Genomic DNA, 16,791 nt, shown 5'->3' with positions numbered 1-16,791 from the left:
TTTAGCAATGAATTTTCATTTTGGTTTTTCACTTTACTTTGAATACTGGCCACAGGACATATTGATGAAATAGCATGAAGTGGCATTGTTTTGGACCAATACTGAAAACTTTATGCTGAAAGATCATGACTCACTGTTTTACTAATATCCTAAACACAGTGATTCAATTCTCCTTCTGAAGATGAAAACATATCACTCCTTGTAATCAAACCGTGAAGACTTGCTACCTATTAAATAACCTTTGGTTACATACTGCTGAAGTTTTACTGGACTATTAAAAATGGCACTGTGAGTATTTATTACAAACAGTCAGGAAGGGTGACTTTTCTTACATGCTTATGATATAAAGAAGGCCATTAGATGAAGGGTATGTTGTGTGACTTGATATCTACTTTCTTCCCCTTAATTTCTGCCTTTTGTTAAATATTTTCTAGATGTTTAGTTATTTGGATTATTTTCCTCTAACACTTTATCGTAAGATCTTCTGTCAATTCATATTGTCTAGGTTTTGATGCAATATAATGTGTTTAGAAATAATCATTATATATTCATCCTGTGGCAAAGGTACGTAGTGTGACATCCTATGAACACCTGTTCAGTGTTGCTTGTTGACCTTAGTCCATGCTATTGGTAAAGATATTTCTTCAGGAATTTTCTGAGTAGTTTGTTTTATCTTAAACAAAAATACTGGGAAATTAAATGAAAATGTTAATGGAATTATCTATTTTTTAAAATGCAGCATACTCTTCTTCTGTATAAGAAAGATCTTGGCCATGCCTGTATTGTACAGAATGAAAATCTGTTTCTCTAGAAAAATAAGTCAGAATCTATTCATAACATTATGAATATTGAATATTTATTAATACCATATTACTTACTGTGTAAATTATATTGTTATAATCAAATATATGTTTCATATAAACATTGGTAGTAATTCAGCAAAATGTATGTGTTTCTCTGAAAGCATTTAATTACTTTTTTGTCTGACTTCTTTCTAGCGCTTATGAAAAGAATGGTTCCTTTTGATACAAGTGCCACCAAGGAAGATTCCATTAATGTTGTTGGCAGTGACATGAAGCTGCAAACAGAAAAAGGGAAGCAGTAGCACATTTTACAAAAACACACCAACTTTCTCTGTGGTAAATTCCATTCTGCTCTTCTTTGGTTTTGAAGAGCAGTGATTCCATCTGCTATAAGAGTGACGCGCCCTTAGTGATTCAACTCTCGCCAAACACTTAAATGAAAGAGCACCAAAAGTGAGTCTAATGAACACTTGTGATAAGTTATAGAACTTGTACACCAAAGGTTTTCTGGGATTATGCTATTCTATTGCATTTGTTTGTGCAGTCCTCCTAATCTAAATTTCTTGTATTCTGGAAATATTATGAAATGAAAGACCTGTGATATTAATCTTTGCTATGAGCTTATTCACCTCTGCACAGAAATTGTTCTGACATTTGGTTTTTTTTATAACATTTAATAACATTATTGATAATGAAAAAATATTCAGAAATTCCCTTTGTCCTAATATTTATTGTGAGATCCATTGTACAGTGCTGTGCAGACACATTTATGATTTTAGGTTCTTCACTTTGCAACAATCATTTAAGAAAGAAGTGATAAATATTAAAACCAAATTTCCTCAAAATTAGTGGAAATTTGTATCACGATTTCAGGTTCAGCATATATTTGTTATCAGCTGTTTAGAATTATTCTTCTGACCAGAACAGTTTTATCAGATGACCTCTGGTAAGGCACTAAACAGCACCTGAATCTCACCGATCTGCGTTAAGCATGTTGAAGAGCATTGCTATGTGGCTGTGAAAAGTTCAAAGGGAGGGTTTAATGGTCATTTATTTATTCTGTTTTCTTCTCTTTTAGAAGAGACATCATATAGATTCTTAAATTATATGGAAATACAGTATTGCACAGTTGCATTTGTTTGGATATCTCTGTTCTAAACAAAGTGGATATAATTTTGTGTCACTGTGCTCTCAAACAGCACATCACAGCAGAATTTTCTGGTGTCAAAAGAAATGAAAGTGTTTCTGGTAGGCTTCGTTTTACTCCCCTCTCTAGTGCTTCTGATTTCATCACTACGAATGTGCCTGAAAAATTATGCCAAATCTATCACCATACTGCAGCAACATGAACACCATTGAAACAATTTTGTTTTGTAGGCTTCTTACATATTTAGGAAACCTGCTTCTTCTCTGAAACACTGTATTGTCTTAGCACTGTAGGTGTCTGAGACATAATTTGCAAGTCACTATGTGCCACCTGAAAACAGGACCTTTCGTTTTTGTTTTTTTTTTGTTTTTTTAATTTTAATTAATATTCTGAAGACGTGTTCTGCAGCCCCAGGGGTTTCTCTGGACAGTGCACTTACTTGACAATCCTGTTGTATTCAGTCTGTTTCAAACACAACTTCATGCTGAGAACATAAAAATCGGACAAGGAAATGAGAAAAAAAAGAATGAATTTTCCTTTCATTTTCTATACACTTAAATTACTTAAGTTTTTTTTAAAACACTCTAATTTGGTTAAAAAAGTCGTCTTTACCTGTTGTTTGTGTAGAATGCTGTGCATTGTAGTGCTGGCACTGGCCTTTTGCAGACTTCTGGCACATCCGCTCATTCAGAAGGTCAAGAAAGCAAAACACTCACATCCGTCTTCTGATCTCAAAAGCAATGACAGGGTCAAGACAAAACCAGAAACAAATAAACTTCTACTGTGGAAAAGGCAGGCCAAATAGAAGCCTGTTTGTGTCATAGCCTGCAAAAAATGTGGATTTCATGAAGCAGTGTTTAGCTCAAGCCACAGTTACCATAAAGTAAACTCACTTAAAGTGTATTAAACATTTGTAATTTTTTTTTTATTACATCAGAGCACATCTGGAAACATGGTGTTTAAAATATTTTAGCTGATTTGGTGAAACATTAACAAATTGCAAAATAAAATGTCATCAGCTTTCAGGCTTTATGGTACCTACAAGTTATGGCTAAAACATAGAAAGGTCATTTTTAACTATATTATAAAACAATAAATTGTGCTCTCAAAACACCTCATGTTATAATGAGGTCTGATGCATAAATTGCTGATGGATAAAGGTATGCCTAGCCCACTTTACTGAAGCTGAAACAATTTTTGAGGTAAAGCGCCTGTTGGGAATTGAACGAGGCTTTCAGAGTCTCAACTGAGAAGTGATACACAGAAAAATGTATTCTCTTTTTCCTAAGGTATTTGTAAAACTTTGGATATTGATTGGTCTTTATACATATTTTCCTCACTTGTAACTAAGAAATTTGAAGTATGTTTCCTTAAAATAGTATCACTGGTGCTTCATAGTGTTAGAAAAATAAGGATAAGCAGTTTGAACTCCCTCATTATTACATTAAGTATCGAATTGATTTTTGTACAATGAAGGACAGAAATGACTATTAGGTGAATAATTTTTACGTTAAGACTTTAAGTATGCTCAGTGCTTAGTATATTTGCCTTTGGCCGTGTGACTGTTTTTTTAGCAGAGTTTATATCCTTTTTGAAAATTTTCTAAAGAGCTGGGGGAACAGAAGGGAAGAAGTCAAACCACTATAAAAAAAAAAAAAGAGGAATTTTCAATGAGTAGGCTTGTGGACTCCAAAGCCAGGAAATTCTTTTTTAAATTTACCCTCTTGGCAAGGTAGTCCAGATAACATGTAATATTTGTCTCTCTTCCACCTTTGATAGAAGTTCATATTACAAAGGCTAAAGTTCCATTCATGACATTATGTGAAACTGTCCCTTTGTGGTTTAAGAAATAATATTTTTTCCATACTGGCCTGAAATAATATTCCTCTGACCAGTTTCAGTTTTTAAAGTAGAAAAACAGATAATTTTTTCCTAAAACATTTTGTATATTTCAGATTTTTAAAATTACTGTCTCTTCTGGTAATCAGGTGATTTTTATCCTTTAACCCTTTAATGACCTGTTTGTCCATTTCTGCCCAAAGCAGTAGTTTTCAAAATCAAAAATGTGGTATCACACTTAAAAATGGTGATTTGTTTCTTTGTTCTGTTCAGCATTTGGTAAATTAGGCAACTTTGTATGTATGTGCTAAGTACACAAAGATTAAAAAAGCTAGTATCAGGCAGCCAATTTTTTTAATACTGTCCTGAAATATAATGGTTCAATATTGTGCTTTCAGAAATGCACTGATTTTTTATTTCAGCATCAAATAATTGTCACTTGAATAGTCCTTCTATTTTATACCCATTGGTTCCTTAATGTTTTATAGCAGTCTTCAGAGTACTTATTTTTAATTTTGAGATGGTATTTACTAAATAGTCAAAATAATTTATTTTTATTATGTAATCATGCAATCCTAAGAAGAAACATCAAATTAAAAATGAAACTTAGTCCAGGATATAAAAATAAATTTTCACAGTGTAAAATAAAGCAATATTCCTACATTTACTTATTAAATTTTTGATGGAAGCCAGTCTTTGCTGATGGTGAAAGTGCTCCTTGGATATCCAGACCACAGCCACATTTTTGCTAACTAACCTACCAAAGAAAATAAAGATATTGAACATTCCTCAGAACAAAGAAAATACTATTCTAAAATCCACTTTCGAGCTGAGGAATCTGCATATCAGTTCATCTCTGGCTTACAAGGCATAGTCTCTGCACTGTGTAGCACTGAATGGATTTTTCATGAATGAAAATGCCACTGTTACTCTGAAAGTATACGATTAGGAATTTTTGTGACACACATACCATTTTTATGGCTAAAAATGAGTGGTATGAAACCTGAATACATTCTCATGTATACAACAGGCAGAAGAATTTATTAATAAGCTTATCTGGGAGTACTTGTTACAGGAGAATTTTACCATGGCTCTGTAAAATTCTTCATGTTCAAAGTGTGTTAGTAATATATTTATCTCTCTCCAAACCCTGTCTTCACCTCACAGATGTAATTGATACTGAAGCTCATGTGAGCTGCAGGCCAATATCTGGGGATGCAGCCATGTCAAAAATGGATGTGCAGGAGGACATCACACAAATTCCTGTGGTTTTGATCTAATTGTAGGATTTGGAAGCAGAGGTAGAGGAAAACTAGTAGTAGAAGAAATGGAAAGTAGCTCATGATTAAATTAAAATGTCAGGACACTTTTATTCTTGGTGCCCTAGTTTAAAGACTACTTTAGAGCTAGTATTTGCATCAAAATAAATGTGATCCTTAAATAAGATTCCATCTTGGATAAATTATTTTTTTACATACTAAAATACTTTCTACTCTAACACAGCTCATCTCAACCTTTTGTTGTAAACATGTTTGGCTGTTGTATGAACTGTTTTGCTTTTCTATGCAAAGAACTAAATTAGATTTTAAATCTGAAGAAAAAGTTAGTGCGATATATAGAAGTACAGCAGAGCAGAATCTGATAACATCAGTCTTTCAAAAATCTGTAAACTAATACTTTTGGGAATGTTGACAACAAAAATGAAAGAGATTGCTGTGGTTAAAATACAGCAATGTCCAGTGTTTGTCATTTGTGCTGAAAACAATTGCTCTTATGTTTCTATAGCTAAAGTTGCATATCTGCTATTTCTCATGCTGTGTAAATGAGATTTTGTTTTCTTTGCCCTAAGAGTGGCAAAAATGTCATGGGTCTTGAGAAAATACATGTTTGTTTTTAATTTCTAGTCATTTAAGTACCTACTTGGTACTATTTGGAACTAAATATCTTTTGAACCTGATTGCTAACATGTTTTCATTGAAGTAGTACATTTAAATACAGGAACTGCATAAAGACATCTCTTTTAGGGTAATCCTGCTATCTTTATTTAGGAACATGGCTTCGTAATAGGTATTTTTCTTGAATAAGTACAGCCTGAGTTGTCTGTTACTTTCATCTGTTTTCAGACCAGAATTGTTCTGATCTTAGACTGCTTTTCTTATCTTCTGTCCACAGTGCACTAATGTGTTAGAAGACATACCATCATCTCTTCACTTACCCACATTGATGATTTTGGTAGTTGGTATGCCCAGGGAGTGATATTCATTATGAAGGCAGTTGTTTCTTATAATCTCTTTTCATATGAATTCTGCCATTCTTGTTTACTGAAATAAAACCTACTTCGTAAACTAACACCCCGTCACATGCTGCTGAATTTTAAAGATTATCCCACAGGCATAAGTAAATGTGTCTTACTACATTTGTCTAGATTTTCTAAGTGCTACCATTCATTCTACTATCAGTTTCTACTACAAAATAGTAAAGGATAGACATTGCTGCAATAACCCAGAAATATTATTGATTCCAGGCAGAAAAAGAGGCTACAGGTAATTTAGATCTGCCTAAGTGCTTAGTCTAGAACTTAAAAAAACTTCTGTTGCAAAGTTCAGTGGATCAATATCAAATTTCCCTCAGTAGAAACACTTGCTGATGTCTAGCATATTTCTGATACTGAAATTTGCTCAAAATAATCACACAGTATCATTCTGCAAATGTGGATTTCTGTGTCACTCACATTGTTAAACAAGCATTGAACTGGGGAGCTGGCCTCATTTATGTTCTGTCATTAGGCTTTTAGAATCACAGAATCATTTCATTTGGAAGAGACCCTCAAGATCATCGGGTCCAACCATAACCTAACTCTAGCACTAAACCATGTCCCTAAGAACCTCGTCTAAATGCCTTTTAAACACTGTCAGGGATGGTGACTCCACCACTTCCCAGGGCAGCCTGTTCCAATGCTTCACAACCCTCTCTGTGAAAAATTTTTCTAAATAACAAATCTGAACCTCCCTTGGGGCAACTTGAGGCCATTTCGTCTTGTCCTGTCACATGCTCCTTGGGAGAAGAGACCAACACCCTCCATGCTACAACCTCCTTTCAGGTAGTTGTAGGCAGCAATAAGGTCTCCCCTCAGCCTCCTTTTCTCCAGGCTAAACAGCCCCTGCTCCCTCAACAGCTCCTCGTAAGACTTGTGCTCCAAACGCCTCACAGAAACCACCAGTCACCCAGTTTTGCACTTAGTGTGGAAAACAATGGAGAAAAGCTGTGTTTTACTGCTGGCTAAAAGAACAGTTTGCTTGCCTGACATAAGCTATTTTGTGTGTGGAGCTCAATGTGTGCACCATGAAGACATCATGTAGCTGGCAGACTTTTTGTTATATGTTTTGACTGACTTTGTCAGTCCATCAGAAACCATGGCGTTGTTTTGTTTTCACTGGAGAGGCCTCCAGTGCAGTCATAAAGCTGGAAAAGCCACAAATCTTAGTGTGAACTACATCAGCAGTGAGGCTCACTAGACACGGAGTGTCAATCTGTTAGCATGTGTTCCATCGATTGAATTGAGGCCTGTAAATTAACAAAAGACTAATCAACAACTTTAAAAAAAGTGGGATATATTATTCTTATTTGGTAGACAAAAAATCTTTGCGAAAATAGAAAACTCATGTATCAGAGTCAAGAAATGCTTGATTTTTCCAGAATGTAAGTAATTTCTTAAACTTCACTAAAGTTATAGCTTTTATCAATCTCACTTCATATCATCTCTTATTGTGAGAGTCTTGCTTGCCTTGATTTAGACTTAATTATGCTCCGTACTTTGGGAAATTCTGTTATGTGCACTGTGCTCTGAATATTAGACTCAAAATAATTCCATATGCAATAGCTTATGTGCTAGGTATGGAGTACTGACTGGTCCAGTGTTTCGTAACAAATATATCAGATATTCAAATTTCAGCATTGATATTACATTACCAGAAGGAAGCGACAAATAGATAAATATTTAGACTGCAGGTAAGAGTGTCCATTCAGTGTGTTGAAGGTGAATCGCTTGAGGCTGAAATTTCTATATTTGCTTATTAGCAAATGCTGATTTTTAATTTTTTTTTTTCCTTGGCGAGTGTGAGAAAAAAATGTTAGTCACTTCAGTCCTGGAACATGTTTTGTCATTTTATGCTGCCGATTTCTCTTTAATTTGAGGATATAGCACTTGTCCCTGAGGTCACCTGGTCGGAGCAGGAGATCTTGAAGTACAGGGGGGTTTCAGGAGGTTTCTCCTGTGACCCAGCAGCTCTCGTGAAGGTGGCTGATGTGGTGTGGGCGTTGCCAGGGTAATGGTGATCACATCCCCTCCCCAGCCTTGAAAAGCCTCAGGGAGGGCAGCATCACGTCCCACCAGGTGCTGGGAGGTGAGACCCGTGTGTGAAGCTGTGAGTACCACCCACACTGTGCTGCAGCAGCGGGTGCGGTAGCTCGTGCAGCAGGGTGCAGAGGTTCTGTCCCTCCTTGCTCGGTAGACCATCTCGCCTGTTGGCAGTCTCCCAGACTGCAGCTGACCATGGTCTCTTCCAGACAGAGAGTTTGCCCCAAAAAGACTGTGTTGACCCAGACGGAGGACCTGCCCTGGTCTGTGGCTGTTCAGGTCTCTGGCTGCAGGGAGTACCAGAGGCCACTGTTGGTGCTGAGGGAGGGAGGCAGCATTCCACCTGCGTGAGGTGTGAGCAGGTGGGAGATCTGCTCAGCATGGTGGTGGAACTTAAGGAGGAAGTTGAGAGACTGAGGACCCTCAGGGAGTGTGACAAGGAGGTTGACTGGTGGATTAACTCCCTGGTGTTCCGGCCAGAAAGGCACAAGGGACATAGACCCCAAAAGGTGATGGACCAACCGCCCTGTCGGGCAGAAGGAGAGACCTGAGACAGCCCCTACCCTGTCGCTGTTGGGCAGAGGCAGGAGACCAAAAAGACGAGTGGGGTTGGAAGCAAGTCCCAGTTTGGCATTGCAGGCAACCCCCCTCCCTACCTGCTTTGCTTCCCCAGGTGGCCCTCCAAAATAGGTTTGAGGCCCTGGATCTTGAAGGAGAGGTAGGTGAGGATGTGCTGGAAGGCCCATCTATGAGATCACAAAGGAAGAGGCAGTTGACACCACACCTCAAGACTGCCTCTGATAAGGAAGAAAGGTAATTGTAGTAGGTGATTCCCTTCTGAGAGGAACAGAGGGCCCAATATGCAGAGTTGATCCTCATCATAGGGAAGTGTGCAGTCTACCTGGAGCCCAGATTGGGGATATCACCAGGGCACTCCCCAACCTGGTGCCCTTGACAGACTGCTACCCACTGCTGATCTTCTAGACAGGTGGGGAGGAAGCTGCATCGCATAGTATGAGGGCAATGAAGAAAGACTTCAGGGCTTTGGGACGGTTGGTGAAAGAGTCTGGGACACAAGTTATTTTCTCTTCCCTCTTTCCATTTTTGTGTGATGACCAGGGATGAAATAGAAGGATCCAGTCCATAAATGCTTGGCTACAAGACTGACACTGCAGGCAGGGCTTTGGGTTCGTTGATAATGGCTGGTTCTATAGGACTCCAGTCTGGACAGTAATACGTGGGAAAGGTTTATCTCACAGGGGCAAAAGTATGCTGGAACAGGAATTAGCAGGGCTCATTTGGAGAGCTTTAAACTAGATTCAAAGTGGTATGGGATTGTAATTGGGCTTGTACCAGTGGGGCAACACTCTAGTTTTGAAGACCGGGAGGTCTCCCACCCCCCTAGGGTGAAATGGGTCTGCTCAACTTGCTCTCTGAAATGCCTGTACACCCATGCATACAGCATGGGGAATAAGCAGAAGGAGTTAGAAACCTGTGTTTGGTCATGAGATTATGATCTGATGGCAATTATGGAGACATGGTGGGACAGCTCACATGACTGGAATGCAGTCATGGATGCTTATGTCCTCAGAAAAGACAGGCCAGGCAGGCGAGGTGGTGGTGTTGCTCTTTACGTGAGAGAGCAACTACAATGTATTGAGTACTGTCCAGGGATGGATGAGGAGCGAGTTGAGAGTCTGTGGGTGAGAATTAAAGGGCAGGCTGGCCTGAGTGATACTGTTGTGTATGTCTATTACAGGCCACCAGATCAGAGTGAGGAAGTTCATGAGGCCCTCTACAGGCATCTGAGAGTGGCCTCACAGTCAAAGGACCTGGTCGTCATGGGGCATTTTAACTTCCCTGATGTTTGTTGGAAGGACTACTCAGCCAGCCAACCACAATCTAGGAGGTTCCTCCAGCGCATTGATGGTAACTTCCTGATGCAAATGGTGGATGAGCCAACTAGGAGAGAAACGCTGCTGGATCTCATCCCCACTAACAAGGAGGGTCTGGTCGAAGCAGTAAAGGTTGAGTGCTCCCTTGGTTGCAGCAACCATGAGATGGTGGAGTTCAGGATCTGTGTGACAGGAACAGAGTAGCAAGCAGAATTGTGACCCTGGACTTAGTAGGGCAAACTTGGGCCTTTTCAAGCAATGGCTAGGGGAAATCACATGAGGCAGGGTACTTGAAGGTAGAGGGGCCCAAGATAGTTGGTTAGTGTTCAAGGGCTGCTTCTTCCAAGCTCAAGATCAGAGCATCCCAGCAGGTAGGAAGTCAAGGAAGGGAGCCAGGAGACCTGCTTGATTAAACAGGGAACTGCTGGGCAAACTCAAGTGGAAGAGGAGAGTTTACAGATCATGGAAGGCGGGGCTGGACACTTAGAAAGAATATAAGGCTGTTGTCAGAGGGTGTGGGGAGGTAACTAGGAAAGCTAAGGCCTCCTTGGAATTAAACCTTGTGAAAGGGGTCAAGGACAACAGAAAGAGTTTCTTCAAATACATGGCAGATAAAACTAACACTAGAGGCAATGTAAGCCCACTGATGAATGAGGTGGGTGCCCTGGTGACAGAAGATACAGAATTACTGAATGCCTTCTTTTTGTCTGTCTACTCTGCCAGAGGCTGTCCTGAGGAGCCCTGTACCCCTGGGGCCAGAGGAGGGCAGGACAATGGAGAAGTTTGCCTTGGTGGATGAGGACTGGGTTAAGGACCACTTAAGTAATCTGAACATTCATAAATCCATGGGTCTGGATGGGATGCACCTGTGGATGCTGAGGGAGCTGGCTGAGGTCATTGCTGGACCACTCTCCATCATCTTTGCTAAGTCTTAGGGAATGGGAGAGGTGCCTGAAGACTGGAGGAAAGCAAATGTCACTCCAGTCTTCAAAAAGGGCAAGGAGGAGGACCCGGGTAACTACAGACCGGTCAACCTCACCTCGATCCCTGGAAAGGTGATGGAACAACTTATTCTTGGTGCCATCTCAAGGCATATCAAGCAGAAGAGGGTCATTAGGGGCAGTCAACATGGCTTCATCAAGGGGAAGTCATGCTTGACCAATATCATAGCCTTTTATGAGTTCATAACCAGGTGGATAGATGATGGAAAAGCAGTGGATGTAGTCTATCTTGATTTCAGTAAAGCATTTGACACAGTTTCTCACAGCATCCTTGCAGCTAAACTGAGGAAGTGTGGTCTGGATGATTGGGTGGTAAGGTGGACTGTGAACTGGCTGAAGGAAAGAAGCCAGAGAGTGGTGGTCAATGGGGCGGAGTCTAGCTGGAGGCCTTTATCTAGTGGAGTCCCTCAAGGGTCGGTACTGGGACCAGTACTATTCAATATATTAATCAATGACTTGGATGAGGGAATAGAGTGCACTGTCAGCAAGTTTGCTGATGACTCCAAACTGGGAGGAGTGGCTGACACACCAGAAGGCTGTGCTGCCATCCAGGGAAGAGTTGGGCAGGGAAAATTTTAATGAAATATAACAATGGCAAGTGTAGAGTCTTGCACCTGAGCAAGCACAACTTCAGGTACCAGTATAAGTCGGGGAACAACCTGTTAGAGATCAGTATAGGGGAAATGAACCTGGGGTCCTGGTGGACAGCAGGGTGACCATGACCCAGCACTGTGCCCTTGTGACCAAGAAGGCCAATGGCATCCTGGGGTGTATTAGAAGGGGGGTGGCTAGTAGGTTGAGAGAGGTTCTCCTCCCCCTCTACTCTGCCCTGGTGAGACCATGTCTGGAATATTGTGTCCAGTTCTGGGCTCCTCAGCTCGAGAAGGACAGGGAACTGCTTGAGAGAGTCCAGTGCAGAGCCATGAAGATGATTAAGGGTGTGAAGCATCTCACTTATGAGGGAAAGCTGAGGGAGCTGGGTCTCTTTAGTCTGGAGAAGACTGAGGGGTGACCTTATTAATGTTTTTAAATATGTAAAGGGTGAGTGTCATGAGGATGGAGCCAGGCTCTTCACGGTGACAACCAATGGTAAGACAAGGGGCAATGAGTAAAAACTTGAACACAGGAGGTTCCACTTAAATATGAGAAGAAACAACTTCTCAATGAGGGTAGCAGAACATGGGAGCAGGCTGCCCAGGGAGGTTGTGAAGTCTCCTTCTCTGGAGACATTCAAAACCCACCTGGACACATTCCTGTGTGACCTGATCTTGGTGTTCCTGCTCTGGTGGGACGATTGGACTGGATGATCTTTTGAGGTCCCTTCCAATCCATAACATGCTATGATAACTAGAAAAGCAGCTAATCCCATACCTCCTTAGAAGCACTACTAATTAGGTTGGGTGATGCATGAGCCATTTTCCTCCAGATCTTTTGTTTTCATTTAATTTGAATAAAATAGTGTTTTTTACATTTAGTAGTCTGAAACTGCAACATAATGAGTTTTATGATCTAGCATTTACGTTGGGAAATTCTAAAACTAATAATTGCCCAGGCATCTTATACATGTATTACATCACATTTCTCAGTCAGCTATTAGCCCTGCAGTATACTGTAAAATGACCTTAAAGAATCTGCAGAATTTGATTGAATAACAGGTATGCAGGATGTCCCTGTACTGCGGTGAAGTCATAAAGGTTGGTTTATTTCCTCTAAACCTTGTTGTACCTGCTAATGCAATAGGAATAGGCACAGTGGAAAGAAATTCCTCAACATGCAATTATTTCCTGACCTAAAGTCCCTGCAAGACCTTTAGTAGTTAAGCAAGGAGTCAAACTCCTGATTTAATATAAAAGGCTCCCTGTCACATTCTCATATAAGTTCAACTCTCAGCAGGGTATTAGGGACATCTATGTGAAAAAAAAAGTGTATCTGTCTTTTCTTTATTAAATTTTCATCTTATTTATACTTTCTCCCAAGTTTGATTCTGTGTGTATGTGTAAACATGCTGCGACCTTCCATTCCTGTCAAATGCACCAGAGGCAGCATGTTGATGCTGATATTGCTGTAATAACCAGAGCTATTCCAGTTTCCTTCAAACTTGATTTCTGTAATGTAAGGATGTGTTTAAACTTTTAATAGCTATGCAGATGTCCTATAGCATTCTGTTCACATAATTACATATCTTTCTCATAGATGTAGACATGCATAAACATGTTTATACACTGTAAAACTTGACTGGTCAAAAAAAATTACTCCTTTCTGCTTGGAAATCCTGACTACACTAAAACTTGCCTCTAATACCAGTGGAGTTACAATTTCATGCTGAGATTGAGAAAAGGGGAGAGAAATATTTTCTCAATGTACTTTTTCATTGCATTTTGGATGTCTGCAAGTCTATAACATGTGTTGGTCTGGGGAGCAGGAAATACTGAAAAATCCAGGATCTTACAAGAATAATTGCATAACAGATGGTAAATATTTTGAATAATTTGGCACTCATTTTTCTATTAGAAATTTTTTTTCAAGATCTGAGAAATGGGATTTTTAGTTTATTTGGGCTTTTGTGTATTTTCGTTTTCAAGAAAACTAAAATTTAGCTATATAATGAAAGCTACTGTACTTCTAGATGGCATCAGTGCAGACGTATGAAATTTGCAAAGTTCTGAAATGTTACAGTTCTTTGTTCCACTCTGTGTGTTACTTCAGCTTTTTCAAAATAATGAAACCTCCTCAAAGGAGAAAGAATTCACTGTTAAGGTTTATCAATTGTATTTCACAATCAGCACTTAATGTTTTGTTTCACATCAGTTTTTCAACAAAATCTAATGATTCATTGAGTACTGATTTTATTCTCTTGGTGCTGCATTAATCTTGGAATGCCTGTGCTTGATTTATACCAAAATGAAGCCAGAGTCAAATCTCATGTATAAAGCATAACTACCAATCAGAATACTAAGTGCTGAGATCGTGTCAAGTTATTACTGTATGAAGTGTATGAAAGCTGTTGTGCTATAACTATGTTGCTGCAAACTGATAGCTTGACAGAGTCTGCAAGTATTTTTATGTATGAATTTGGTCACGGCTCTACCTGGAAAGTTCATATGTTAATGTCAACATTTGTACCTACTTTCTGTGATCAGAATATAAAATGTTAGCCAATGAGGCAGTAACAAAAGTATTGAGCTTCCTTACTTTTTACTGAGTTGGGACTTACTCCAAGCTATTCCTGAAAGCAAGGTCACAAGGATTTACTGCAACTCAGGAGATAGTTAGTACCTTTGCAGGATCAAAGTTGCTAGCTGTACTCGTAATTTAAAGTGTAACATGAAATATTGTCATTTTTGTAAGCTAACAAAATAAATTATTTTTCCAAGCAGTGCCTAGCATCTGTATTCATTTGTTTAACACTGCCAAACTTTTGTATGGACCTGTTTTTTATAATTGATCTTTTTTGTTTTGTGTGAAATATAAATGTGCCATGTGGATTTAAGTTGAGTTTTGCTTTTTAACTTGCCACTGAGTACAACAACATGCTCTCGGATATTTTTTTGTTTTCTTCTATGAAATTTGTTTAAAAACTAAGATGGTCATTTCAAGCCAGTAGTTTTCCTCAAAAGTGTGTTTAAAACACTTATTTAGGTAAAAGATTTGTTTACCATTATGGATCAGAAAATAAATCTGGCAACATATTATAATGTTAAAACATGGGCCAGTACATTGGCCATGAATCACTTGAGTGTTTCCAGAGTTACCCCTGAATGGGACAAGGCTGTTGTGCCCACAGCCTCACAGTGTGACCGAGATTGATTTGTACAGAACACATGGCTTCATCTAAATGAACTTGCCTTTGTAGTCAACAGGGTTCCTGCAATCTATGGCATCATTCATCTCTCCCCAAAATAAATAGCCAGGGTTTGATCAAATGAATTGTGGCCAGCTGCTCTAACTATATTGATGAGATCTCCATTAGCAAAAAGGTAAAGCGAACAGCTTTTAGGTTATTGCAAAAGTGATTGTGGTTTTGGACCAGAAATTTTAAATCATCATAACCAAGCTCAAACACCTCCTTATTCATCAAAATAGGAAGCATTACAATCAACACACTTTTGCCAACAAAAAATAAGTATGTTTATTCCTGTAGCATAAAAATCCATGCTTCAGGATTCAACAAGCACTTGGAAAGGATTTTCTGCATCCTGCTGGTTGTGGAAGCGTTTTCCCTGAAAAAAGTTGTTGAGGTGCTTGAAGAAGTGGTAGTCAGTTGTCAAGAGGTTAGGTGAATATGGCAGATGAGGTAAAACTTCGTAGCCCAATTCATTCAACTTTTGAAGCATTGGTTATGCAATGTGCAATCAGGTGGTGGTGTTGTGAAGAATTGGGCCCTTTCTGTTGGCCAATGCCAACTGCAGATGTTGCAGTTTTCAGTGCATCTCCTCGATTTGCTGAACATACTTGTCAGATGTAATGGTTTCACGAGGATTCAGAAAACTGTAGTGGATCAGACCAGCAGCAGACCACCAAACAGTGACAATGACCATTTTTGGTGCAAGTTTGACTTTTGGAAGTGCTTTGGAGGTTCTTTTAGGTCCAACCACTGAGCTGGTCGTCGCCATTTGTTGTATACAATCCACTTTTTTGTCGCATGTCACAATCCGATCAAGAAGTTGTTTGTTGTTGCATAGAAGATGAGACTTCGAAACAAGGATTCTTTTGATTTTCAGTCGGCACTCGCTTACTGAGCTTTTTCACCTTTTCAATTGTATGTTTGTCAGCAGTTCCTGGGCCAAATGCATTGTTGATGTTGCAAGTTGTCTCCACTGCTTTACAACCCATTTTGAACTTGAATAAGAAAATTACTTGAATTTGCTTTATATCTAACATCATTTCCCTAATGTAAAATAAATAAACAGCAAGTAATAAGTCAATAGCAAAAAAAGTAAAGTGAGAAAACAACATTAAAATGATGTATAACATAAACGCATTTTTTAGGAATGTGTTTCAATATCAAATGGCAAATTTCAACAGTGCAAAAACTGCAATTCCTTTTGCATGAATACCTTAGGTGCATATCTGTGGCAGTTGCACACACCCTGATAAGGTCCAAGGCTTTCAACACAGCAGCTGCTGGCTTTTTCACACCCTTTGTGCCCCACTGTGGCCGTCCTCAGGTACGCACCTTGGCTGGGTGTCGACCATTGCATCTCTCCCATCCTGGGGCATGGTGACTCCAGTCACATACATTTCCGCAGTTGTGGGAACGGTAGGGGTGAGACCCTCAGTCAACAGACAGGGTTCTCAGCCAATGAGGCACCCCTGAACCCAAAAAGCATCTGTAGTATGCCCATAAATAACCACAGCCCAGATGTGACCAGGTTGTAAAATGGGGCTCCTCTGAAGATCCCCTTTGAGTGGTCTTCTTGGAGTAGTGAGACTATGATCAGAGCTCTCCTCTTGAAAATGGAGATCGTTCCTGGGATTGAGTGCCCTCACCTTCTCTTTGGTGAGTGGTTATTTCTTCTAGACATATCCTGGAGTGAGCTATTTACCCCCTCTGGGTAAGTGATTATTTCTTCTGGGGACCATTGAAGAGAGAGGTTTATTTTGAGTGTGTGCATGCTTTGGATAATCTTCTAATGTTGTCATGTAGTAATAATATCCCCTACTGGTATATTGAACCTGCAGTTTATTAAATGTTGTCAGGATGCTGACTGATTTTTTTTTTTTATTACATGCCCCACCATCTCTCCAC

The 16,791-nt window shown here is 39.5% G+C and overlaps 1 protein-coding gene across 6 annotated transcripts in view; it reads left to right on the top strand.

The window, feature by feature from the left end:
* The window catches only part of CEP128 (centrosomal protein 128), a 133,110-nt gene extending 118,666 nt beyond the window's left edge, over nt 1–14,444 (top strand). For 5 of the 6 annotated variants that reach the window (XM_071809529.1, XM_065839156.2, XM_071809528.1 and 2 more), the window contains one exon: nt 999–14,443. In XM_071809529.1, coding sequence (XP_071665630.1) covers nt 999–1,105 — 107 coding nt within the window. In that variant the 3' untranslated portion in view covers nt 1,106–14,443. Of the gene's footprint in view, nt 1–998 lie in introns of all 6 variants that reach the window. The other variant, XM_071809533.1, reaches the window with a different exon arrangement.
* The last annotated feature ends 2,347 nt before the right edge of the window (nt 14,445–16,791 follow it).

The sequence above is a fragment of the Patagioenas fasciata genome, chromosome 5 (assembly GCF_037038585.1).
Source record: "Patagioenas fasciata isolate bPatFas1 chromosome 5, bPatFas1.hap1, whole genome shotgun sequence".
NCBI classification, from domain to species: Eukaryota; Metazoa; Chordata; class Aves; order Columbiformes; family Columbidae; genus Patagioenas; species Patagioenas fasciata.
This window is presented reverse-complemented; position numbering and strand designations above follow the sequence as displayed.